The 26,092-nt window shown below is 40.2% G+C and overlaps 3 protein-coding genes across 3 annotated transcripts; 2 read left to right on the top strand and 1 right to left on the bottom strand.

The window, feature by feature from the left end:
* Positions 1 to 847: 847 nt before the first annotated feature.
* On the top strand, positions 848 to 7,096 carry LOC139731546 (E3 ubiquitin-protein ligase RNF103-like). Its single transcript, XM_071642431.1, has 4 exons — positions 848 to 1,650; positions 3,018 to 3,160; positions 4,138 to 4,253; positions 5,017 to 7,096. Exons 1-4 carry the CDS (start codon positions 1,416 to 1,418, stop codon positions 6,938 to 6,940), a joined length of 2,418 nt encoding a protein of 805 aa, XP_071498532.1. The 5' UTR covers positions 848 to 1,415; the 3' UTR covers positions 6,941 to 7,096.
* Positions 7,097 to 11,668: 4,572 nt separating this feature from the next.
* LOC139731550 (uncharacterized) lies at positions 11,669 to 15,334 on the bottom strand. The gene is made up of 5 exons (XM_071642434.1): positions 15,056 to 15,334; positions 14,009 to 14,111; positions 13,033 to 13,244; positions 12,383 to 12,529; positions 11,669 to 11,770 (listed from the first exon to the last, which is right to left on the bottom strand). The coding sequence occupies exons 1-5, from the start codon at positions 15,332 to 15,334 to the stop codon at positions 11,669 to 11,671; spliced, it is 843 nt and encodes a 280-aa protein (XP_071498535.1).
* A 191-nt stretch (positions 15,335 to 15,525) lies between these two features.
* On the top strand, positions 15,526 to 24,976 carry LOC139731544 (uncharacterized). The gene is made up of 6 exons (XM_071642429.1): positions 15,526 to 15,614; positions 18,357 to 18,494; positions 22,298 to 22,521; positions 22,929 to 23,052; positions 23,856 to 24,023; positions 24,864 to 24,976. The coding sequence occupies exons 2-6, from the start codon at positions 18,398 to 18,400 to the stop codon at positions 24,974 to 24,976; spliced, it is 726 nt and encodes a 241-aa protein (XP_071498530.1). The 5' UTR covers positions 15,526 to 15,614; positions 18,357 to 18,397.
* Positions 24,977 to 26,092: the final 1,116 nt, after the last annotated feature.

Here is a 26,092-nt window from a genome sequence, read left to right as displayed (position 1 = left end):
GATTCTGATTATTCTTATTAGCTTTCCATGATTTTTTGTTTACTCGGTCATAAGAATGGATCAGGAACCTACGTCCTGTTTTGTTTTCACAGTAAATGATCTTTAGGAAAATGAGGGTAATGATTAATGAAATCAAAGTATTTTTCTTTCTCGACCTTATGTCTTGTTAAGCAGAGTATACAATCCATGAAAATAAATGCGGGCATTTTGGCCCTACTGGAATACATTTTCAATAAATGAAATAATTCCGGACTTCTAACTTGAATGGTAATAGGAGCCACACATTGCAGACCAGATACACTTTTGTCCACAGGTTATAAGGACAGTACTCAGTGTGTATAATTGCAACTGTGCGATGCTCATTTATCAATTTGAAATTTCTACAGCTGGTTTTCAGGGTCAAAACAACAAAACATACAAAACAATAAGAGAGGGGAGGGGAAGGGTGACATGGAGAGAAGAATCGAAGAACAGCATGCAATAAAACACGCGCGAGGGAAGTTTCCCCGATATCCCATCCCTCTCCTGTACTCTAATGTCGTGTATGCAGAGTACATTTTTGATACTTTGTTAATTGTGTTACCTTACAAGCCGTGTCTGTAGGTGCCACGAATCCTTCAGGGCTCATGCAGGTGACTGTAATTGATTCGCACTTTGCCCGATTTTGAAGAAAATACAGTAATGCATTTAATAATATACCTATGTTAGTATATTCACATTCGCTTTGCACAAGGCCGATTTAAATGTCCCGCACTTTACCCCGATTCCTTTATTTACATTTATCGACCGCGCGCTAAGCGACTTCCGGGTAAGTTTGTTTTCGACGCGAAAATGGCTACGAAGCCGTTACGTATCTGTCTGTAGGGATACGCTGCAGGATTCCCCGCTGTTTCTGCACCGGTAAGGTTGTCATCGGTCGAGCAGAAGATGCGTGATAACTTCTAGTCACTTTCCATCGTCAACCAAGAAGGGTCTTTTGGATCATTCATTCCCTTCTGAACTCGGATTAAATAGAGATAGATCGTAGACGATTGGCAGGGACCTCGCAACGGAGCGGGCAACATCGTATGGGGAGCAGATCGGGAGGGAGTGCTGCTGTGCATAGAGTCATGGCGTTTCTGCCACGTAAGCCTTATTTGGACTTCGGACTGCGGGTAATTTTGAGTATGTCTACACCTGAGTAACTCTCCGTAATTGTGTGTCTGAAATAAGACCAAAAAGAACAAGGACTTATCAATATTAAGTTGAAAAGGCATGTTTGACAGTAAACGAGGCTTTGTCCGAGTGCTACAGACTCTATTCAAATCTTCTCATGCAGATGTGAAAACTATATTTTCTTTTCATGTGAAAGCATGGATGTTGATTAAACTAAAGTCCTTATAACTCGAGAGAAAACCGATTTCTGAGCTAGCAAAATGGAGATGCTGGTGAAGAAAGTTGTGTTCCTGCTCATGTTTACCCTCCTGCTCTTCATGGTGGCAAGGCTGCTTGAATTGATCGCCTGGTATGAGACGGGTCTGCTGATGATGAAGTTGGTCGACCCGGTGTCGCTGAGCGTGAAGAAACTCAAGAGTCTGCTGGACGGAAGAGGGCTGAGCTACGAAGGCGTGGTCGACAAAGCTGAGCTCACGCATCTATTAAAGGCATCTGGTAATTTGCGTTTTCCAGATCAGTAGCTTATTGCCAGTATTGGTCATTGTAGAAATATGAATCATATTCATTTTACTGTTTGGTTATATAATAATCAGATATGTATTGAGGAATTTTGCATTCCCATGTTCTTCTGCCCAAAAGTGATATATGTTTATGAGAACAGTTTGATATATGATCTTTTCTTATTGATATCTCCTTCTGTTACTGATACTCTGTGAGATTTTTATTGGATCATATCTTGCCAGTGTAGGGTGATTTATTACAATTGTACCAGTACTCAGTCATATTCTAGACTTTCAAGATAACATCTCTCTGTGCTGAACTTCAAAATTTGCCAAACTATTGCCTGAGTGCATTTTCTCCCCCTCTCTCTTTCTCTCTCTTTCTCTCTCTCTCTCTCTCTCTCTTTTTTTTTTTTTTTTGGGGGGGGGGGGGTATTCAGCTTTTTAGCCAGTTCATATTTAGGCAACTTTTGTTGTTGTTGTTGTCTCTTATTTCAAAGGATGGGTAGTATTGAACAAGACAGAGTGTGATGCATCAAAAACTGCAATATCATGATATGCAAACAATGTCAACATTATACAGTGCACTCCCGTTATAACGAAATGCTCGGGACCGGCAGGTTTCTTTCGATATAACGAAATTTTGTTATAACAGAACGAATACAATATACAACGAAAACAAGGAAACCACGCATATAGATCATATTCTGTTTGCTGAATACTCATCATACACTGGAAAGGTATGTGAAGTGGGATGGGACTATTGTATTACAATATTAAATGCACGTTCCCCTCAGAAACTGTGCGTGACACACGGAGCGAACGAACAGTGATGTGAAGCATTCGAAAGCAATTCGTATTTCGTTATAATGGAGCACATTTCTTTTGTTTTTCTTTGTCAGTGGCGCTCGGAAAAGACTTCGTTATAACGAAAATTTCACTATAACCGTGTTCGTTATAAGCGAATTTTGTACCATAGACTTTAATAGTGTTAATTTTGGGGCCATAAGTTTTACTTCGTGAACGAAATTTCGTTATAACCGTGTTCATGTAACGGGAGTGCACTGTACGCAAAAGATATCATGGTTGCTAAGGAATGACAAAGCCCACCTGACTTTCTTGTGAGCAGAATCCCTTCTCCTCTATTGTAACAAAGTGCAAACACACAACAAGAAACCAATTGATGCATGATTTGAGAATGCTGTAAATCATCAAACATTTACAGTCCAGGGCAAAGGTTACATGAGATGTGATTTTCCCTTCTTTTACATGATGATGATGATGATGATGATAGGTAATTCTTCAAATGTAAGTTTTTAATGTTTTTTTTTTAATCTTTAATCTGATTGTTTTTATCATCAGGAGGTGTAATGGAGGGAGAGGTGCTGATGATGGAGGCAGAGGCAAGTGCTGAAGAGGAAGAGGAAATGACTACCAAGTTCAGCAGCAAGTCCCAATTTGATGAGGAGGTGGAGGATAAGAAGGACAGCGTGTGGCTGGTCCAGGTAAGAACCTCATCTGGTTGCTATGGACGACTGGTACTTGCATCCTCTGGTAGAACAGTACATCCTCTGTTAGCACTGTGATGGCCTCTGATCACATCTTGGTAGCATGCTCCTCATGTTAATCTTTGTAAGGGAACCAACATCTACAGGATGCTTTGTAATTGTAAAACTCTCGATCTGCTTGTGTCTCCTTGCTTGGCACCTTAAATGATCATCATATCTCTCCCTCTGTTTATCTCTTCAACTCATTATTTTTCCCCCTCTTCCCAACCACATTATTTCCTGTTAATGGGCTATGTAACTCCCCACTGCATCTCTTCTTCCATCTCTCATTCCATCTCTCCTATATCTCTTATCTCTCCTTCCATCCCTCCTATATCTCCTATCTCTCCTTCTGCCTCTCCTATATCTCCTATCTCTCCTATATATCCTATCTCTCCTATCTCTCCTATATCTCCTATCTCTCCTTCCATCTCTCCTATATCTCCTATTTCTCCTTCCATCTCTCCTATATCTCCTATTTCTCCTTCCATCTCTCCTGTATGTCTGGGATATATACACATATGTGAATGCATATCAATTATATTTTGTGTAAGCATGTGTATAATGGGGTGAGATCACTACAATGTTGAAAAGTTTGAATTTTGTTTCAAAATTATTCATACACACTTTACACACTGACCTTCACATTCATATGATTGGTAGCTCATAGAGAAGACTGATGTCATCAAGTTGTCAAGGTTGATATGCCAATGTGATCAAGCTGGTCTGCCATGTCTAGAAAGGCATCTTTTAAATTCAATGCCAAGGTTATCTTTCATTTTCTAGCAAGTCTTGTAACAAACTTTTCCAAGGCTGTGATGAATTAAATCTCGAATTGTAAGTGAAAATATAAATAGGTAAATGAAAGAGGGATATACAAATTGATCTTTTATTGCTAAAAAAAAACCCCAACTATTTTGCCCTTTAAATTTCAGGTTATTCCAAGAAATAATGGCCCCTTGCTTGGACGGAAAGCATGGTCGACTGTGGTGAAGAAACTGTCCAGATTCGGTATACGGCATGGAACATTTGATTGCTCCATAGATCCCATGTAAGGGAATCATTCCATACTCTACATAATGCTGATTTCTATGGCTGTCTGTATTCTACTAGGTACAATTTTTGTAAAGTGAAAGCTCTTGTGTGATTTTGTTTTCTGAAAATCTGATGAGGATGATAAGTTGACTTAAACTTCTAAGATATTTTGAATGTTTATGATAAATAAAGAGACATTAGTGGGACACAAAGTCTGATAAACTTTGTGAAGTTGTGATATTGTGTTTAAAATCATTAGCATGATGCAGCTGAGGTTAGGGGTCAAAGGTCAAGAACAGGTTTTGCCTTGAAATCTTATGAAGAAATTTGATATTGCTACACACCTGTGGAAGTCTACATCAGTGGACTTCTGAAATGGTATTGATACCTTGGTACAAAGGACCACTTTCTACATCATACATGGAGTATAAATCTGAAATAGTTTGACCCCACTCAAGGACAACTCACTGCATACACCGTCATTGCCAAAAAAAAAGAAAAAAAAATCAATCAACATAATAATACCAGTTACTTTGATATGGTGAATGTCAGAATTAATCATGTGCCATATATACACTTCTAATGTCCGTGAATGATGTAAAGATATTAGCCATGTAAAAGGAATCCAGTGTTCTAATTATTTAGTGAAGACGGCAACCACATGTTAAGACATTACTTTCATTGACTTCGATTTGAATATCTTAGCCGTGAAGACTTTTGCAGAAAAACCCCAGGGGGAATCACAGATGAACTAATTTCACTTTTTTTCTTGGTTGCAGAATTTGCAAACAAAAGCACTGGAACCTACCACTGTTGCTTCTGGCCATGCCAGAGGGACACCGATATAAACATCATGTTACCATGGCAACCTTCACATCGGCAGGAAAAGCCAACCAGATCATCAGTTGGGTCAACACACAGCTGGCGCTCCGGGTGAAGACGCAGAAGAGGATAGCAAGCCACACCTTCCCTGCAGACCTGGTCAAGAGTGAAGATGCTGCGGTCAAGATGGTGCTCCTTTCACAAAGCAAAGAACCCCCCATGTTTTTCTCGGCCCTGAATCTGAAATACTCTGGACGAGTCAAATTTGTTTTTGTAAATATAAAGAGGGATAGCATTGATTGGGAATTGGACAGAGATCTTGCTGAAAATTATCCAAAATACTTTATTGTCACTCCGGAGGGAAAGAGAATCTATGGTGATAAAAATGGAGAATACTATAATTACAAAGCATTAGATATCTACCTTCATACTTTGTCTCCTGAAGCAAATGATATCTTTGTACTCTCCTTCACTATTGTCAACATTGTCTGCTTTATAGGACTCTTTGTTGTGCAGGGAGGCATGGCTAAAAGGGTATGCACTTTTATTTGGACGTTGGGCAAGTACAACATCACTTTTATATTGCTATGGTTACCGCTTCTTGGCATCATCCAGCTGCCATGCATGTCCCCTATCCTAGATTACATCTACAGCTTAATTAGGCTGACTGCCGACACCCGTCTTATGGTCACGTTGAGACAGGACTGGCTGATGTATTCCGGCCACTCCTACATCACGATCGCCACTTTCCTCCTCTACTGCCTCTTCGTCCAGCGCATCTCGAAAAAGCTCCACCGTCCATCCCACGAGGACAATATGACAAGTGCTACGTGGTTGCGTGCGTCCCTGGCAGACTTCTACAGCTTCCTCCTGCGCCCGTCTCCGATGTTCCGAAACCGATCGCCCCACACAAGTGACCATCTGGAAGAAGGACTGGATCTGCTGATAGAGCAGATGGCTGTACCGGACCTGTGGCTCCACCCAAAGATACCATCAACCTACATCAAAGACCTCTTGACTTGGCGCTACACCTGTGACTGGCTTGAGAACCCCGCACACAGCTTCGAAAACGACTCCTCGGACTCCGAGAGAGAGTGCACTGGGTGCAGGGAGCACAAGAAAAGGTGTCCCATACTGAACCAGTGTGTACCAAGAGGCAAGACTGACTGTAGGTGTAAATGGCGTGTCAGTTCTTTAGCAGGTAAAAAGCAAAATACTGAATACAGGCCATCTGGCAGGGATAGTGATAATGGTAATATCTTTGTCGTTCAGCCAAAGAGTATAAAATCATCTTGTAGTCATGCAACATGTGATAATGAAGGTGCACATAAAATACATGATAGTGGTGCTAGCTTTGATACCGATACCAAACCCAAGAGATCAGAAGCAGAATTAAAAGAAAAAGTCCCAGACATTGAGACGCCCACAAAGAGAAAAAATGAAATGAAGTCTGATGTAACAATATGCAAAGGATGTGAATTTGGGCCTGACTCAAGTCAAATAGAACCAGAAACCATAAGTGAACACAAACAATCTGTAGAGAAACACACGGGACCAAACAATTCCAGTCCACCCTCCCCGACCAAGAGAAATACACCAAAATGTTATTCAGAAGTGGAAAAATCCAGGACCAGCTCCCGCCGATCACAAACAAGGCCCCCTCATGATCCCTGGCCCCGGAGCATGATCTTCAATGCGCAGTGCGCCGTCTGCCTGGAAGCCTACACACACGGGGTGGAACTGTGCGGCTTGCCGTGCAGTCATGCATACCACCGGCAGTGCATTGTGGCTTGGCTAAACAATGGCAATCATGTGTGCCCAATATGTAGGTGGCCTGCATACAAGAAAAAGGGCTACAAGTTGTCCAAGCACATGGAATAACATTTTAGTAAAAACCCTATGCTCCCCAACCCCCTCATGTATATGATATTACTTGCCGAAATTTAGTAAAAAAATGCCAGAAAGACTTTGAAACCACGGGGTTTTAAAATTCAGCATTCTGCTTTTCTCTGCTTGAATAAATGTGAAGTACTCGGTCGAAAAACATCGGGACACCACGTGTGGTTTACAGTTGTGCAGGATGCCATTGCATCTTTTTCTGTAATCGACGCAAGTCACTCTGAGACCAGTAATCCATTCTTCTCAGACTTTTCAGTCTCAACAATTTATGAAATTACCCATTTGCAAGGAAATATAAAAGTTCACTGTATTCCAATAGATTTCACCTAAAGTTTACTTTTAAATTGTAATGATTTCTGTCTTTTTAATGTAAAGTCAAATCTATTTGTCTGTTTTCAGTGAAAAATCATGGTCTGTGGGAATATCACTTTTTCTTTCCTATGCGTTTGGAAGACCATCGTAAGTCATCACTAGACGAAGAATCCTTCATGTCAGAATGTTTTGACACATTATAAAATTTTTTTTTTTTTGCCTGACTGCTCATTATTCAATATGATTACTATAGTTTTCATGGAAATCCCTTGATGTCTCATGACCGATGGCATTGCAAACTTACCCCACACAGAAAGTACAGTGTGGTCCAGCAAATACAGTTTGGTGCAAAATGAAGAGGACTGGTTGATACAGATGTTGAACGGAGGAGTTTGCAGGGGAATAAACCCCAAACAATTGAAATAAAAGAGTTGTAGCTCAAGAGGCTGACCAGAAAAAGGCAAAGAGAGAGAAAGTTTTTAGATTGCTGAAGTGCACCACTCATGTACGCACTTGCTATTAAATATTTGATGATGTAAAAAGACTTGGTAACAGCAATCTAGTCATTTTTTGATATGCAATAACGTCATCAATGCCCACGGGGAAATGACATTCTCGTGTTGGTTTGAACTTTGCTGTCTATCGTTTATGTCACTTCATATTCATTCTCAGTGCCATGCCACAAATAATGAAAGTGAAATTGTGTGTCTGGAGAAAATTTGGAGGTGTGCAGTCTGCACTGTGCTGTGATTTTGTAAACACCAATAACTTCTCACGCAAGTTTTGTCAACGAGTGTAGTAAATGATCATGAGTTTATGGAAAATTTTTGGGACTTATTGATCCCATTCTTTTGTATTTGATATGTGTCAATTTTGTGTGAAAAACATATCAGTGTTTCTACTGTTTTTGTTTTTGTTTTTTTTTAATCCAGTTGAGTTGATAAATGTACATGTAGTACATGACATAATGGGTGATTTTTTTTCAAGTATTTGCATTACTCAAGTCACATGACTTGTGTTTTATAGAGACAGGTCACATGATTAAAAAAAAATGTCTCTTTACTAGCCACTTCAAATCTTTTTGACATTTTTCATGTGCACACTTGCTGGTAGGAAATGAAAGGTGAGGAAACGAGAGATGCCTTGGCTGCAGACTTAATCTCTAACTAAAGTGACATTCCATGTCAAAAGGATATGCACTGAATAGTCATAATGTGATCGATGGTGAAATAAGAAATCATCCTTTCAATACTGTAAAAGTGGACATTTTTGCGGTGTTGAAATGTTCACGCATTTCGCGCAACCAGAAACTAACGCGAAAATAAAAGCCTGCGAATATTTTTGCTTGCCATGTGTTCCAGTAGCTGATGTCTTGATTCCGCGGAATTAAAAATATGTGAAACTCTTTTCACTCGGTCGAGCGTGAAAAATTAGTCATGCGAAAATATCTACTTTTACAGTATCTTGTTTTTACACCTGAAGTTATAGGAGCTTGATGTTTACAGTGCTGTATTTGCGTTGACCATGCCCAGAGAAATACATGCATAATTTATGTATCTGATAAAACCAACCCATGTCATCTTTTGTCTGTCTTGTATGAACCCACTGCTTATGAGGGATACAATGTACTGACTGTATCGGGAATTACCAGGACATGCAGGCAGTGATTGTTTTGTTTGTTTTTCCATGTCGTTGCTGTGATGCAAAGAGATCACACTATTCTGTGTAGAAAAGACAAGTAAGTCCAGATTTATACAGTCGACTCCTGTTATAGCGAAGTCCTCGGGTCAGGCAGTTTTCTTTCGTTATATCGAAATTTCGTTCTAACTATTAAAACAAATAAACAATGAAAAATGCAGAGCCGATGATGTTGGGGCCTGAATTTTTACTTCGCTGTAACCAGAATTCGGTTACAACCATGTTCGTCATAACAGGAGTGCACTGAAGTCTATCATACAGATATTGCCCTTCTTAGTGGTGCAATATAATATTGACATTTCCGAGGGAGTTATATTTTGTATCAAGGAGAAAATATAACTCCCACGGGACTGTTGAGTGTCATATTACAACAGACAAGGCAATGTATGTTGTATCATGTTTTACATAAATACACATTTCATTACAGCCCTGTAGGCTGCCAGTCAAAATTCTTGAATTGTATCACCTGATGCAATGTCATTGCTCACCATTTAACAATTCTAATCCTTAGCTGCATTAGTCACAGAATTACATTATGACCAACACTAGACCATTCAATTTTAATGGAAGTTTTTATCTTGGTATTCTCTAACTACACCTTTGGAAAATATTATTTTAAATGCAATTACCAGATGTTTTAAACAAAACCAACAATATGCACAAAATATGACAATGTAACCCTTCAATAAATCTGATCTCCATATGCATTTAAAGATCTTTTCTTTCATCCATGGCAGATATCTTGAATGAAGATGTGGTTGTAGGAGATGGTTGAACGATGCACAAAGAAAATTGACATCAGAGAAATATATGGAGATAAAATTTCATTTTTATTCATGATCTTGCTTGCACTACATGTATTCCTATTTCAACAGTCAGAGACAATATAATATGAAAAGGCTTGCAGAGGTCGTAATGTTCTGTAATGTGCCAATTCCTCAAGACAGCTGAATAACTTTTATGATTGACATATTTGCAGGAAGGGGGGAAAATGGATGAAAACAAAAAATAAAGCACTCTGGGATAATGTGAAGATATATACTGCTTTTGTTGTTATGTTTATTGGAGTGAAAGTATGCTTCTACATTAAGGCGTGTGTGTGTGTGTGTGTGTGTGTAGGGGCTAAAACACGAGTGAGCACGAGGCTGTAATGAATTAGATGCCAAGTATCGAGCCCGACTGCAAATTTAGTTCCCCCCCCCCCCCCCCAATGTTAATGTGAACTTGGCAGACAGTAATCTTACTGCTTCTGATGTGTTTATTGGAGTGAAAGTATGCTTCTACATTATAAAAGATGTGTGCGTAGGGGATAAATCATGGGGTGAGCATGAGGCTGTACAGTGCATTAAATGCAGTCACAGTCAGACACAGGAATGCGCCAGACCGAAAATTTCATTCCCCCCCCCCCCCCTCAATGTGGACTTGGCAGACAGTATCAACAATGAAATGAGGTACTTTGACCTTGTGACCTAATTCTGTGATGACACTGATTTTAGTTCATTTGCTATCCTGTGAATACAAAAACATTCTAGTACAAAACAGAAGCATAGTTCACAGGAACAAAAGAATAATGCTGGCACCAAATAGCAATTTTACTCAAGTGGAAAAGAAAAGCCCCAAAACAGGATAACTGTAGACTCTGCAATATGAATCAATGACTGCTAAATGACAGCTGTTTTCATATGTAGAATTTCTGCATCACACTTGCAAATGATGATGATGATGATATGATGACGATGATGATGATGACGATGATGATGATGATGATGATGATAATAATGATGATGGTAATAATGATAATAATAATAATAATAATAATAATAATAATTTATAATAATGATGATAATGCAATGATTTGCAGAAAAATACCTACAGAATGAAAGTCATGCATAAAAACAAAGGGGAGAACACAAATGTGTTCTTGATTTAGGGCTGGTTCTGGCGCAGTGAATTGGCAGAACTGACAAGTGCTGCTGTTCTGAATGCGACTACTGGTACTTTTTTGTGGAGATGAGTTCTGAAAAGAAGTGCGTAATTTGGGGACAGGTTGACTGTATGCCCGTAGGAGGGCATCTTGACTTCCACAAGGGTAACTACTCTACTGTTTGTGAGTTCAGGAAATTTCAAGTTGTGTTTCGAGCTACTCGCCACATTTCATTAAGAAACATGCCATTGGGCAGCAATTGATCAAATATTATAGCAAATTTGCACTGCGTCCTTCCATTCAAACAAGAAAATGCGATATATCATCATATCACTGTCTCCTTGTAAGAACTGAGCATCCTGTTGGAGTGATCCCTTGTCTGCAAATGTACAGTAACTAAACCTCACACAAGTCAACAAAATAATTAAATAAAAGTTTAGGACTTTTACTGTATTTTCAATCTTACTATTATAATTCTATTATTTGTTTCCTGGTTATAGACAAAATTAAATACGAAAAAAAAAATAAAGAATGACCAAACTTTCTAAAGGCAAGATCAAATTCTTTACAAAGGGCAATGAATATAAAATCTCTTTTGAGCAATAAATATAAAATCTCTTTTGAAATACATGTATACAAGTGTTCATACTACACAGCAGATCCATATCCTGGGGGTTAGGGTATCCAGCAGCATCAATGATTTGAGTGTTCACCGTTCCCACTTTGGATGCCACCTCCAGAGAAAGACCATAACACCGTGGTAACACGGTGAGGAGTCACATATTAGCTTTCATCTCCCACCGATTCTTGGCCTCGAAGCCCCAGGCGAGCTTTTTCTTCTTCCGCCGCCTCTTGACTGCTTTCTCCTCTTCTTGTTCCTGAACAAAAAACAAAAAATAAATAAATAAATAAAAAATTTAGAGATATTTTCTCCCACTAAGTATGTTGTAAATTCAAACCTCAACCTTCACCCCTCTGATTAATATTCCCTTGCTTTCATTAATATGTCGTATATATAGTTAATACAGGGCTAAACACTAACGTTTTTGTTTGGTGGCCCGGTTGGTCCACAAGAATTTTCAATCTGAATTTTTGGTGGCCTGGAAAAATTATGCAGTGGCTAAAAATAAAAACAGCAAAAATTCATTTTGAATCTTAGTTACCTGACATGAAACCAGTGTGAAATTAAAGAATGCAAATTTTTTGACCATTGAATGTGATACTTTTTCATATATTGATTCCACAAGATTAAAAACAAGTAAAATCTATCTTACCCTGTCCAGTATGAAAAAAAAAAAAATCCACTTATACAGTAAACATTAAGTTTATGAAATGGAATTTTCACTGGAATAAAACAATTTTATCATACAGAAATCCTGTAACATTTACCAGTGTGTGCATCATGTAGGGGTTCACCTAATTGTTGGTCTAATTTCTTTGACATGCATAATTTGCTTAGAATGAGCAAGGACCTCCACTTTCACAAGTACCGTTTTCCACTTGATGTAGTCCCTTGCATCAGCAGCCTTGGCTATCTTACAACCAAGTTCTCTTTTGGCCAATTGGTCACTTATGTCCTCCGCAGCTTCAAAGTCTCCTTCGGCCACAGCCTTGTCCAGTCTCTTCTCAAGACCACTCTGAAAGGGCAGGATTGACATGAATGAGGAACAGTATTGCTTTATCACTGCATCAGTACAATCAGTAGCAACATTTCAGACTAATGTACTTTAGCTGAATATACAGCAAACCTGAAATTTACTACATGACAATATCCTCATTAAATAGGCACATTTAGTTCTATTTCTGATTCACACAGTTGAGGCTTACCTTAAGACACACTCAAGACGTACCACTATGAAACATCTCATGTCTGGAGGCTGAAATTATGCCTCCCCCCCCCCCCCCCCCCCCTACACACACAGATTCTCCATAATCACTTTTTTTTTTTGGGGGGGGGGGGGGTGGGATGTATCTTTTTGTCAAGCTCTGTAGCCATATGTGAACTTTTACAAGCTACTAGTGTCAATGACCAGCTTTTGCTATAAATGTCTCCCTCATCACTAACTATACAAAGCCCTGTCTCTGCACACAACGTGATGTGTACAGCGACAGGGCTGTGTATAGTTACCTCACCACTTACCTTTGGTGCAAACTGTCCGTGGTCAACTCCTTGGCTGATGTGGGCGTTGACATTCAGGTAGCCCTTCAGAGTGTCCCAGTGTTCCTGTTGAGATTGGGATGACCTCTGCTTGATCTCTGACCCCTCCCCCATTGCAGGGTTGTTGACACTGCCATCAGAGTGCTGGGGCTTATTCAGAGGGCCTCCCACAGGGGGAACGCTGTGATAACCACCTGTGCAGTAGCATTTAAAATGCCAAGATGAAAATGCCTCCTAAGGCAGGGCTCTACATTAACGGTGGCCCGGTGGCCCGGGGCCACCAAAAACGCACGTCGGGCCACCAAAATTTCAGAAATTAAGACTTTGGTGGCCTAATTGGGCCACCAAAAAAGGTCGGATGTTTGCCTTTGGGCCATCAAAAATAAAAGTTAGTGTGGAGCCCTGCCTAAGGTACAACCACTGGAAGCCTGATATCTACAAAATTCATAGCATGACCACACTACATGCACACAGATATGCGAAATGAGAGCACACAATAATTTGGGTAACTAAAGTGGCAGTTCACAAATGCAAAGCTTACTGGCTGCTGCAATGGATACTGCAAAGTTTTGGCATTGCAGAGCTGTGTTCATGTAAAACTGCTTCATCAATTGAGACCCACAGTTTCCTGTTTTGCAAATACTCACCACACTGAGAATTATGGACAAGTGAATCAAGATAAAAACTGAGAATGTCACCATCACTTTTCTAGCTTTTCTTTTTCTTTCAAATTAAGTGTAATATTCATGTGATACATCTGACTTGAAGAGTTTTAAGCTTTTAAACATACCAGTACGGTATGTTAAGAGTCCTCTTGGGCACTGAAATCATAAAGAGCAAATGGTGCAACTCAAAAGAAAAAGAAGTACATGGGGCAGATAGGATACGAATAACATATTACCACGCTGATCGCTGGCCTACACTTAAATGTTAAATATAAGAAGTAAATGCCACTAACCAAAGTCTCTTCTCCTCTTCCTCCTCCTCCTCTTACGTCTGTAGCCTTCTTCAACTTTTTCTTGTGCAGCGCACACACGCTTATCTTGTAATTCATGAAATTTCTGTGGAATACAAACAAATGAAGTGAACAACACAGGAAATGTCTGAATTGTGCATGATACTGTAAACATCAATATTTTTGTGTGATTAATTTTTTGCGCTGAGCAGCTCAAAAACATATTGGCAGGTTCTTGAATTCATGCCGCACAATTGTTAACCTATTCAAAATGTGCAGAGAAAATTGTGAATATATTTCCATGGGTTTTAGAATTTGCTCTAGCCAAAAGTAGTGTGAAACATGCAAAAATTAATGAACCATGAAAATGTTTGTGTTTACAGTACAGTATTCAATCACAGACTACAAGTGTGAAAGTGAGAAAGTGACCATCTCATCTTGGTCATCAAGTGAAGAAGAGAGATGACCATTTAAGCAGACATTGTGTGTTTCTGGTATAAGAGGGTCACTAATGCCAATGCCACACAAATTTACTAAAAATATCCCTTGCGGAGCAGAGCCTGGTATTCCAGACAAGAATATTGTGGCTCTAGCGCACGGATAGAAATTCAAGATTGGACAGTCCGACCTCTCTTATAAATCCGGACATATTGGCACTGGCGCTCATCCGAATAAAGGATTTGGCCGGATATGAGACTTGATGTTTAATACATGCATCTGCCTACCTAACTGCGACCAGCCCGAACGCGAATAACTGTGTACCAGGAGCGCCCGCCCTGGGGTTACTGCCTACCAAACAGTAGCTACTCGTATACGCGTAAATTTACATAATATGTAAATTTTGCATCAACATGGAACATCCTCGTCAGCAGGTCTGCCTTCAGCTTCAGAATTGGTATAGATCTAAACGTTTACATGATAATATTCTAATTTCTATGTCAAGAAGTGGGAGGAAAAAAAAACCAAAATCTAGTACAAGTCTTCAACTTACTGGGCGTCAGCATAGGTAATTCAGAATGGTATGGTAAAAATGATAAAATGGTCACGTGCCTTAAGTTTGTCAGCCGTAATGGTCGTTTTCAACAAAATTGCATCCGACTTGTCCACCGGACTGTTCGGTGGATTCTCAGCCGAAACCTCTGGGGTGAACGCCGAACAAGCACCGCTGGGTGACTTACGGCTGCCGGCCTTCTCAGCTCTCTCTTCCACCAAGTTGTCATATCTCTCAAGTGATTGACTTGCGCATTTCCGTTTGGGGGAAGATGTTAATGATTCCGAGCTGTCAGAAGACAAATCTTCATCCAAATGATCGGGTAAAATTGATAACATTTTGTTCCCGTCGGCTAACGTGAAGCACCGTCCCTTCTTTCGAGTTGTAATAGCGGAGTACTTTTTGGACAGCTTTAATCAAAATGTCTCCCTCTACCGCTGGCTTCAGTCGCAGCGTCCCATCCTGTTGCGGAAGAGATTCAAGCAGGTGATTGGTTGGCTGAAATAACAACACTCATCACCGCGAATATCGAAAAGATCGGAAGAACAAGCCAAACTGAGTGTAGAAAACACCCTTCATTGACCCTCGTCTGCTTCATTGATTCTTCTTTTTAAGCAGGTACGTAAAATGATGTATAATTATGCTTTATGTGTACATTGATGTTTTTCTTATTCTGTAATTGTGTGGTTTTTCATGATCTACTCTTGGTTCGTCGTTGCAAAATCAGGCACACACACCACGTCACCTCTATCAATGTCAATGGCAATGCCTAATATGCATGTACTGTCAGTAGTGTCTGCAGGGAGGTGAGTGAGACGGTTCGTCTCACCTCCCCTGTGTATGGTAAAGCGTGTACAGACCACGTCAGTCGTCGCAGGCTGCTAGTGCTACTTGAGTATGAGTGAGACTGGGTGTGAGTTTAGAGTTGGACACAGTTAGTAAAACAAGGAGTTAGACATCAGATGATCAGTGCGGTTCTTAAGATGAGGCGTCCACTAGGGCATGGACAAGACGCAGAAAGCAAATTTAGTAATTCTGCACTCAACTCATTTGGCAACCTCTTAGAGTCTACTCTCCACACATTCTTGAAAGAGTCTGCTCACGCACTGTCCATGTCCAGGCATTTCCACTGCCTTGGGAGAGAGAGAAATTTCCGCGTCCAAATTTTGATCAAGACCAAAATTTTGACGCGGAAATGAACTTCCTGACACCTTCAACAACTTGTCGTGAGGACATCATCGGAACATCCATGTAAAGGCATAACCCTTCCACGCAGCGCAGTGCCGATGCGCGATGTGGATAGAAAAATGCAAGTGTGCGAAGCCACTGCGAACATTTAAGGTCAAGACACGAAAGAGTCAACAGCTAAGAGCAAAATGATTTTGAAGGTGAAAAATCATTAAAGGTCTACAGCATTATGCCTATGAAACATAAAAACACAAAGAAGGGGGAGGGGTGAGGTCCCCATCCCAGCCCCGCAACCGAACCTCTCTTCCTCTGATGAGGAACAGGTAAATGTCAGCATTTCCCGGGGCCCAAAAAAGAAGGCACAGCAGAAGGCAGTGGATACTGTATCAATAGTAACTAGGAAGAAGAGGAAGCAGTCCCCTCCGCTCCAAGTAAACTTTTTTGTTTGTTTCGTTCTTTTCAGATATAATTTTCATTTTGAGGGATTTTTGATAAATGCCATTACATAGTACAAAGTTTTGTTTGTTTCAAATGTGACCGCCCAACTAAAAACCCACGAAAGTGGAACTAGGATCAAATCTTTTTTTTTTTAATTTCTATAAAACTGCTATCTGATCATCTCTCACAGCTTGCTTGTATTTGAAGCAATAGGGCAAAGTGAATTTCAGCTGACCTCCATGACGGCTAGCAGTCAAATGAGAAAAATCGAAAATTGACTCCCAATCTATAACCTTGCCCTATTTCCTTATACTGTCCGCATATCTCACGTGTATGTTGTCATCCTGATTGTCCTCGTTCATGATTTTACCAATCCTGAAGTGTAATCCTCATTCCTAGATCTCCTATGTGTCTGTGCTGTTTGGCTACAATTAGCATATTCCGGGGTATTTCGCACTCTTCTTGAGTGATTCCTAGGACACTCCTAGGAATTTCTGCAGTCAGTCCACAGAGATTCCCAAGAACGTCCCAGGACAAGCCAATTCTCACACTTTTGAATGTATAGCGTAGGCCCATATGGTATCAGACAAACTAGTCTAGTACAAACACCCACCCACAATAGACCGATTCTATAATTCATCGGCCATACACAGTACTTGCAGGGGCCTCTTGTTAAATGTTCTATGTGGTAGGTATATGGTCAGGCCCTCCGATTGTGTACCTACAACACAACATGTACGACACAGTAACAGGCCCCCTAGCGAATGAGAGCCCAGCTAAAGCCTAGTTAAAGAGATCGTATAGTTTTGGTTGAGACCAAACTTCAGGGGCCCGTTTCATAAAACTTGTTACAAGTGTATCAGTGACAACTGCCACATTTCTATGACAAATTTGCTCTCAGCCAATCAGCTGCAAGGATTTCAGTAGCTTGTCACATCTATGACAACTTGTTACCGATGACAAGTTTTATGAAACGGGCCCCAGGTTTCTAAAATTTTTGGTGATATAATGGGAAAGCTCTCATGAAATATGAAAAAGCATGTAATTCTAAGAATATTTCAACATTTATTTAATGAAAATTGGTTTTGAAATTGCCGAGGTATCCAAAACAGAATGATCCTAATAAAAGGTGGGACCCACCTTTTGTTATGATTGCTTTGTTTTACTTTGTTTTTGGATGTCTCAGCCATTCTCAAACCAATTTTCATCAAATAAACTTTGCATTCCTCTTAGAATGGTATGCTCTGTACTATTTCATAAGTGGTTTCTTGGTATATCGCAAAAAGTTAAAAGCCCAATCCTCATCTCTACCAATACTTTACCATCCCTTTGGATTCCCATTTTCAGATTTAAATTTCCAGTTTTTCAGCTAAAGTCGAGTATGCTTAGTCTCACCTATAGAACAATGCGGAAGTTACTTGCATGTGCTATGGGAAGTGAGTGTACTCTCGCATCTGATAGGGCAGTTTCATCAATGAATGAAACCCTCCCTGCCGCAAACAGGTCTATCTATTGGACGCCATATTGATTTGGGCTGGCCAGTGAATAAACTTGCCACAAGGTATTCAGGTAGTCGTATGTTCAATGTTCAATGGCACTCAAAATAGATTTTGTATGTTGTGTTCGTATCACAGGCATTGCATTTATGAAGTACAAATCTCTCTGTTTGGGAACATTCCGTATGAAGTCATAGTTTTGTAAAAGTTTGAATATGAACAATGTGATGTTTTTCAGGTTGAAAGCAGCGACCTAGGGGGTAAGCTGTCATTAAAGCCATGGCTTCACTAGTCCAGCAGAATGTGGATGTAGAAAATCCTGGAGGTGGGATCCACACAGGCAAACGACCAATGCTATCTGCCGGACCACGAAGAGGTACTATATTTTTTCCCTGCATGTTTTTATGCCTCTGCCAACGAAGTGGCCAGAGGCATTATGTTTTCGGGTCGTCCGTCCGTCCGTCCATACGTACGTCCGTCCCTCCTTACGTACGTCCGTCCCGTTTTGTTTTTGTCGATATCTCAAGAACCGTGTGGTGGTTTTACATCAAACTTGGTATGAGGGTATATCCTGGGGGATAATACTTTGTTTGGATTTTAGGGTCACAGGGTCAAAGGTCAAAGGTCACAGGTTATTTTGTGAAAAAAAGGTTGAAAATTCATGTTTTTCTCCATATCTCGCAAATGGTTCAAGGTATCTTCATGGAACTTAGTATATATGCTTGTTCCAATGGGCAGTGATTATCTAGGGAAGTTGGGGGTCATGGTTCAAAGGTCAGGGGGTCAAAGGTCAAGGTCAACTCCTCAAAATATCACTACTTTCCTTATATTTATGCAATGCTTGAAGTTTTTTTTTTTTTTTAAACTTGATGTATACATGTATTACCCAATATATATTCTGTGGGAAGTTCCTTGCCAAAAGGTCAAAGGTCAAAAGGTCAGGTAAAAGTGCTGAATTGCACTTTTTCCTCCATATCTCAAAAGTAACTCAAGGTATCATCATGAAACTTACATATTTATGCATGTTCAACCTGACAGTGATTCTCTTTGGAACTGTGAGGTCAAAGGTCAAAGGCCAGGTTTAGATAATGCTATTTTCCCATTTGATGCTGAAATTATACTTTTTCTCAATACCTTGAAAATTACTCAATGCATAAACTTATAAAAGGGTCAAAAGTCAAGTAAAAAACATGAGTTCCCCAAATACCTGCACTCTGACATTTTAATCATTCATCCAATTGAACCTAGTTCTAGGAAACTGAACATTCAGCACATTTGTGTCAAACCTGTCATTTTAATATTTTGCCAATTGTGTGAAACTGTCATCACACATTGTCAAGACATTGTACTATAGACCTATTAGGAGAACCATGCATTATGGCGGAGGCATATCAGTCGCCGTAGCGATATATCTAGTTATTGTTATAGAATGAGTTGTAAAAGTTACAATGTATGTCATCTAGACCGCAAGGTCATTGGTATAAGGCGTGCCAAGAAATTTCTTGACATGCTGTTATTTCCGGACCTCCAACTGAAGGTTAAAGGTAGGGGATACCTTTTACAGACCTCCCAAAATGCAGCAAAACATTAAATATGAACCTCAGGGGACTTGCTTAATAGGCCACTGGTTAGAAATTTGGAAGTCAACAGTTATCTAAAATTTGAATAATGCACAAAACTCAACTACTCAGTAGTTCTGTGTGTCAGCCACACTTAAGCCTTTTTGTTGCATTCTTCTGTATTTGTGATCTATAAACACAAATCTAAAAGTACAAGAGCTGATGTAATAACATATAGAGTGTGTGGTAATATAGAAATGTTTGTAAGTGTTGATGAACTTTCTTCACAAAATATACATGATGGACACACATGCAGTACATGGGTCTGCAAAGGTAGCCTAGTAATGTACTGGAATTTACGGTGAGCCCCGAAAACAATTCAATTCAAAATCTAACCGTCAAAAAAATGTACTAAATGTTACCTTCCACTTTCAATACTTTATGGGAGTTTGTAAAATGATATTCTCTTCAACATACCACTGTATTTATACAACTCTTCATTTAAGGCATGCAAATGGGATTCCCTACCTTTAAAATCAGTCTAATTTCATTTCAGTATTTCAGTAAATTGTTGGATGGAATTTACTTATTTCCAAGGCTTTTGTTCTGATAGAATTGTATTTTCAAGGATATTGCCCTGATGTGTTTCAATTTGAATGTACATGTATTTCTGTGATATCACACATACTGAAACAGCATGAACAATGAATGTGAGAAAGATCAAATTGAAAAGAAACAAACTGAGGCACAAGTAACAAATCATTTGTGAAGCCTGCAAATTTTGTTTCCAGTTTTAGTTTCCTGATGTCATAATCATCATAAAGTGTATTTTATTCATCCAACAAAATCATTCACTTTGTCTTTTCTTTGATGCTTTTTTTTAGCTCACCTGAGCCAAAGGCTCAAGTGAGCTATTGCGATCGCCCTTCGTCCGGCGTCCGTCGTCCGTCGTCCGTCGTCCGTCGTCCGTCGTCCGTCGTGCGTCGTGCGTAAACTTTTTACATTTTCATCTTCTTCTTGAAAACCCCAAGACCGATTTTCATCAAACTTGGCAGGTAGCATCCCTAGGGGGTTAGGAACTCAATTTGTTAAAATGGGCACCATGACCCACCCAGGGGGCCCCAAGGGGGGCCCAAACCCCCCAAATTTAAGGAATCTTTAAAAATCTTCTTCTCTAGAACCAGAAGTGATAGAGCTAAGTTGATACTATGAGTTAGTTCATTGATGACTGTAGTTTCAAGTTTGTTCATGGCAGAATCAGGGATGCCCCCCTTGGGACCCAGGGGAGGGGGGTGGGGAGGGGTTCTAATAGGGCCTAAATTGTACATTTTCATCTTCTTCTTGAGAACCCCATGACCCATTTTCACCAAACTTGGCAGGTAGCATCCCTAGGGGGTTAGGAACTCAATTTGTTAAAATGGGCACCATGCCCCACCCAGGGGGCCCAAATCCCCCAAAATTAAGGAATCTATAAAAATCTTCTTTTCTAGAACCAGAAGTGATGGAGCTAAGTTAATACTATGAGTTAGTACATTGATGACTGCAGTTTCAAGTTTGTTCATGGCAGAATCAGGGGTGCCCCCCTTGGGACCCAGGGGAGGGAGGTGAGGAGGGGTCCTAATGGGGCCTAAATTGTACATTTTTATCTTCTTTTTTAGAACCCCATGACCCATTTTCACCAAACTTGGCAGGTAGCATCCCTAAGGGGTTAGGATCTCAATTTGTTAAAATGGGCACCATGTCCCACCCAGGGGGCCTCCAGGGGGGCCCAAACCCCCCAAATGAAGGAATCGTTAAAAATTTTCTCTAGAATCAGAAGTTATACAGCTAAGATAATACTATGAGTGAGTACATTAATGACTGTAGTTTCGAGTTTGTTCATAGGAGATCCAGGGGTGCCCCTCTTGGGGGCAGGGGTGGGGGGGTGGGGGTGGGGGGTTGGTTAGGAAGGTCCAAATGGGGGCCTGAATCATACATTGTCATCTTCTTCCTGAAAACCTCATGACAGATTTTCATCAAACTTGGCAGGTAGCATCCCTAGGGGGTCAGGATCTCAATTTATCAAAATGGGCACCATGCCCCACCCAGAGGGCCCCAGGGGGCCCCCAATCCCCCAAATTAAGGAATCTTTAAAAATTTGGGCCCTTATTGTACATTTTCATCTTCTACTTCAGAATGCCTGGTCAAATTTTGGTAGAGCTGTGAATAATTTAGATTAATGACTGCGTGAAAGGTGAACTTGCGATACTCAGGTGAGCGCCAGACCCGCGGGTCTCTTGTTTCTTTTAGTTTTTGGTAATACTTAGAGATCATTTAAATACCCTGAATCCAGAATCAATTGCTCGAAAGTCTTGCCATAGAATGAAACACAAAAGTGCTGGCAGCTGTTCTGACAACGTTTGAAATCCAGCAGCTGATCGGTTGTGTTGTATTTTAATTCCATATTCAGCAGGGCTCGGTAATATTCAGGGGGCACTGACCCACAAAACTGACAAGGATTTTCCACCAAAGGGCTGCAAAACCAGGCCTGTAGTGCTTTGCTTTCATGGGAAAATCAATCGTGGCAACCTTCTCTTTAGTTGCTACAACAACGATATTGTCAAATATTGATACACTACAGGTCTCGGCAAGGTCTTCTCCAACAACGAGAACTCGCTTGTGACGCCGCGCAAAGCCCTGGGTGATCTGAGCAACAGCATGGGCGGTCGTCAGGCCCTGGGCAACCTCAGCAACACCGTCCACAAGGCCGGGCAGGGCAGCGGGTTGCTCAAGAAGCCGCTAGGTGCACAACTCAAGACGCCAGGTCCTGGGATCAGAGTCTTTGGGGAGGGGCCAACACTCAAGGTAGGAAGCTACACATTGATATCAACTTGGCGTACAAAGAAAACATTCTGAATGTGCATACAGTCAACCTAGCCTTAGCTGAATCCAAAGGGACCAAAGAAAAGTCATGTAACTCATGTGACTTACACTATAGAATTAACACACGTTTATATCCATCTGGGGTATAATATTTCTGAGACTTTTCTTTTGTCTTGTGCCAGGTGGACGTAAATGAGGTTGACTGTATGGAAAAATGATGGCCTTATAATATGAATAATGACCAGAATAATATGTCTTATATGATAATAACATGCACTTCTTTCTCCTTTTAAACTTTATGAAAACACTTGTCATATACTTTTTTGATTTTTATGCCTGACATATGAGAGATGTATATTTGTTCAATTTGATCTATCTGCATATGGCAGGGAATTGAGAGCAAGAAGAAAGCTCCCAAAGTCAGAACAGATGTCAAGAAACAGAGCGCCCCCATCCGCAGACCTTCAGAGACCTTTCCAGACATTGAGAGCATGAAGATATTCCAGGATGCAGGTAGTGCGTTGCAAAACTTAGTTGTATGTATTCTGTTTTCTTCATGTTACACTGTACTGCCAAAGAAGCAATCTGTATGTATTGCCATCCACAAACTTGCTTCACTGTAAAAAGGCCAGTGAAAGGGACTAGAGATGTTGCAAGGGCACAAGCTCTTTAAAAAAAAAATGAAAGAAAGTATAATTCAACTAGTAAAACATGAATACCTTGCTTCATAAGGAGGAAGAATAAAAAAAAACAAAGAATGAATTGAGAGTTTAGATTTATTGTTGCAAATATGCCTCATTCTGGCTGCGAGATGGAAGCAGGAATGCGTTACCTGTTGAACTGCCGCTACACAATTATTTTTTTTAATGAACAGGGTATACATGAAAGAACACAATATGAAACGATGTTAAACTGCATTATTTATGTTTTTACAAGTTTAAGTCATAGCAATTGGAAAAAGATTAATGTCTCGTATCTAATAGCCAGCATGGATACAAAAATTTGCTGTTGAAAACTAGAATATGGTAGAAAAGACCGATTTACCATTACTGTAAGTTTCTGGTCTGTTATAAAGTTTTATGGTTTAGGTAAGAAAAGAAAAAAATACATTAAAAGTATGACATGTTGGCTATATCTTTTGAAATACACTGAAAAGCACAAACATTTTGTTAGCTAGTTTCTTTGCTACCTCCAGTAAACAGATAAAGGAAACTAATATGTGTTTTTCGCAACTCTGCCATCATGCTGCGTGGCTCAGGCCAGCAAGATTATTTTGCTCTTTTTTGATAATCGCTGATTGCTTTGATGACTACCAGACTCGGCCTTCAGCAAGCTGCCAGCCGAAGCCTGCCTCAGCTCTCACCTGGACAAACTTGGCATTATGAAGACGACGCTCTTCAGGTATCCCATCCGAGATGTCGACGACGTCAGCCCCGACTTCTCTCACCTCTCCTTAGACTCCATGCTCAGGCCCAGTGTGTCGGGTAAGAGCACCTTTTCTGTTTCGTTTGTTTGTTTGTTTGTGTTTATGCTGCCATTCCTTGTTGTCTTTCTATTTTGGCTCTGCGTACTCACATTGTCACATGACAGTATGAAGCAAATGAAAATCTATCTGCACTTTTTGAAATTGTCAAGAGATTCTTAGATGATCTTGACCTACCGATCGATATGGAAATCTCTCAAAATGTGATGTTTGAAACTGAAGGTATATTAAATTTAATTGAGTTTAATTGACTTTGAGCTTATATCCCCTTAAAACTCGTAAGAATGCAACCGGTGAAATAACAGAATAAAAATGAGTTGTGCTATGTGTGGTCAGGTAAATTTTTCATACTAGTTTATCATGCTGGTGATGTTTTGACACCTGTATGTTTGGGAATTATGCCTCCCATAAAGAGCATTCACAATTCCTGAATAGTAATAAAAATAGATAGTGTGATATTCCCTGCCCCTGACAGCAACAGAATGGACAATGGCTGTAAACTATTAAATCTAACATAAAAGTTCTCAAAGCTCATCTGTGTTCCAGTCCCAAAACATGGGTGTGTATCATACAATGCCATGGCAAATATGGTGCACATTTAACTTTGATTTACTCCATATTACTTCAAACTGACCAACCACCAACTTCACACAGGGCTGACACTTGTCCCATTACCATTACAAAGAAGATATGAATTATTGTAATTAACAATAATAATACAATACATTTATTAGGCGCTTCATACGGATGTTTCTAAGCGCTCTTAATGAGAGCAAATATTGAATGCATGTTCTTGGTCAACACACTGATAATTCCTGTTTCCATTTTTCCTCTCTTACAGAAGATGAGTCAGTCCTTCCTTCCACCCCTGCATCGGTGGGCTGCCTCGATCTTCCTCCGGTGGACTCCATCGACTTTCTCGACATCAACAACCTCAAGTTTGATGACTTCTAAGTCACTCTGGTCTTTCTAAGACCCTATCTCCCCACATTTGGAAGAGACAAAGGATGCATTTGTGCTGTGGACACTTGTTTTTTTCAGAGCAGAGAGAGACTGCCAATCTTGTAATCAAAAAGAAAAAAAAAAAGAAAAGTACCCTTGGATTCTGACTGGACACTTTGTTACGGAGCAGACAGTGCCATACCGTAACCTTTGAAGACTACCGTCGGATTCTGCACTGTGCTGCAATGTGCATGTGTTGCATGTTCTAAAATCCATTTCTTGGAAGCGTGTTTACGTCATGGTGCTGGGGCGGTGCTGGGGCTGTGCTGATGTGGGAATCCGGACGTCACGTTCCAACCAGAGGGCAGATGAGACTGCACTCAATCCGAGGTTGCCAGTTTACTTTTATATCATTCTGTGAACTTCCCTGCTCACTGGATCAAGGCAGAAAGAGACTGCATTTTATCGCACTGTACAGTTTCCTCCGCTATATATGTGCTTGCGCAACAGTTGGGAACTTGCTGTGCAGCTGTTTTGGGAGAAATTTGGGAAACTTGGGAAAATTATAAAAAGAAAGTACATGCCTGGCCTTCAGAAGGAAAAAAAAAAACAGTGAATGTATGTACTGTCTCTGTCACTGCTTTGCTCTGCTACAAGAACTCGATGCAAGACTTAGGAATAGACTAATCAAGGTTTTGCACCACATGACCTAGCACTTTCTTGCTTGTGAAGGTCTACATGAATCACTAATGCCTCATTTGGCATATCCTTTGCTCACTAATGCCCACGTAATTATCAGCATATGGATCTGCAATTATCTTACCATGTTTGTCAAATTATGGAGAAATTAGTTTTGTTTTTGTTTTGTTTGTTTCTTGAAAGCTGAGCTAAATGTAGTGGCCCTCAAGTAAGAACACTGCATTTTGTGCTTTTATTTGAGTTTTGCCTCATGAATGTATTCTGACCCATGACTGGGCTTTCAAAGTTTGATGCCTGGAAAATTAATTCACAGCACCTCAACAGAGGTTCCTGACTCAATCTCATGTATGTACTCTCAATAGGGAATGGATTCATGGGGTCACAGTTGATCATCTACAACTGTAGTAAACTATAGTTATGTTCAGTTGG

This window comes from Diadema antillarum, unplaced genomic scaffold (assembly GCF_040938485.1).
Source record: "Diadema antillarum isolate AM-2024a unplaced genomic scaffold, OU_Dant_1.0 seq00000378_RagTag, whole genome shotgun sequence".
Classification (NCBI taxonomy): domain Eukaryota; kingdom Metazoa; phylum Echinodermata; class Echinoidea; order Diadematoida; family Diadematidae; genus Diadema; species Diadema antillarum.
This window is presented reverse-complemented; position numbering and strand designations above follow the sequence as displayed.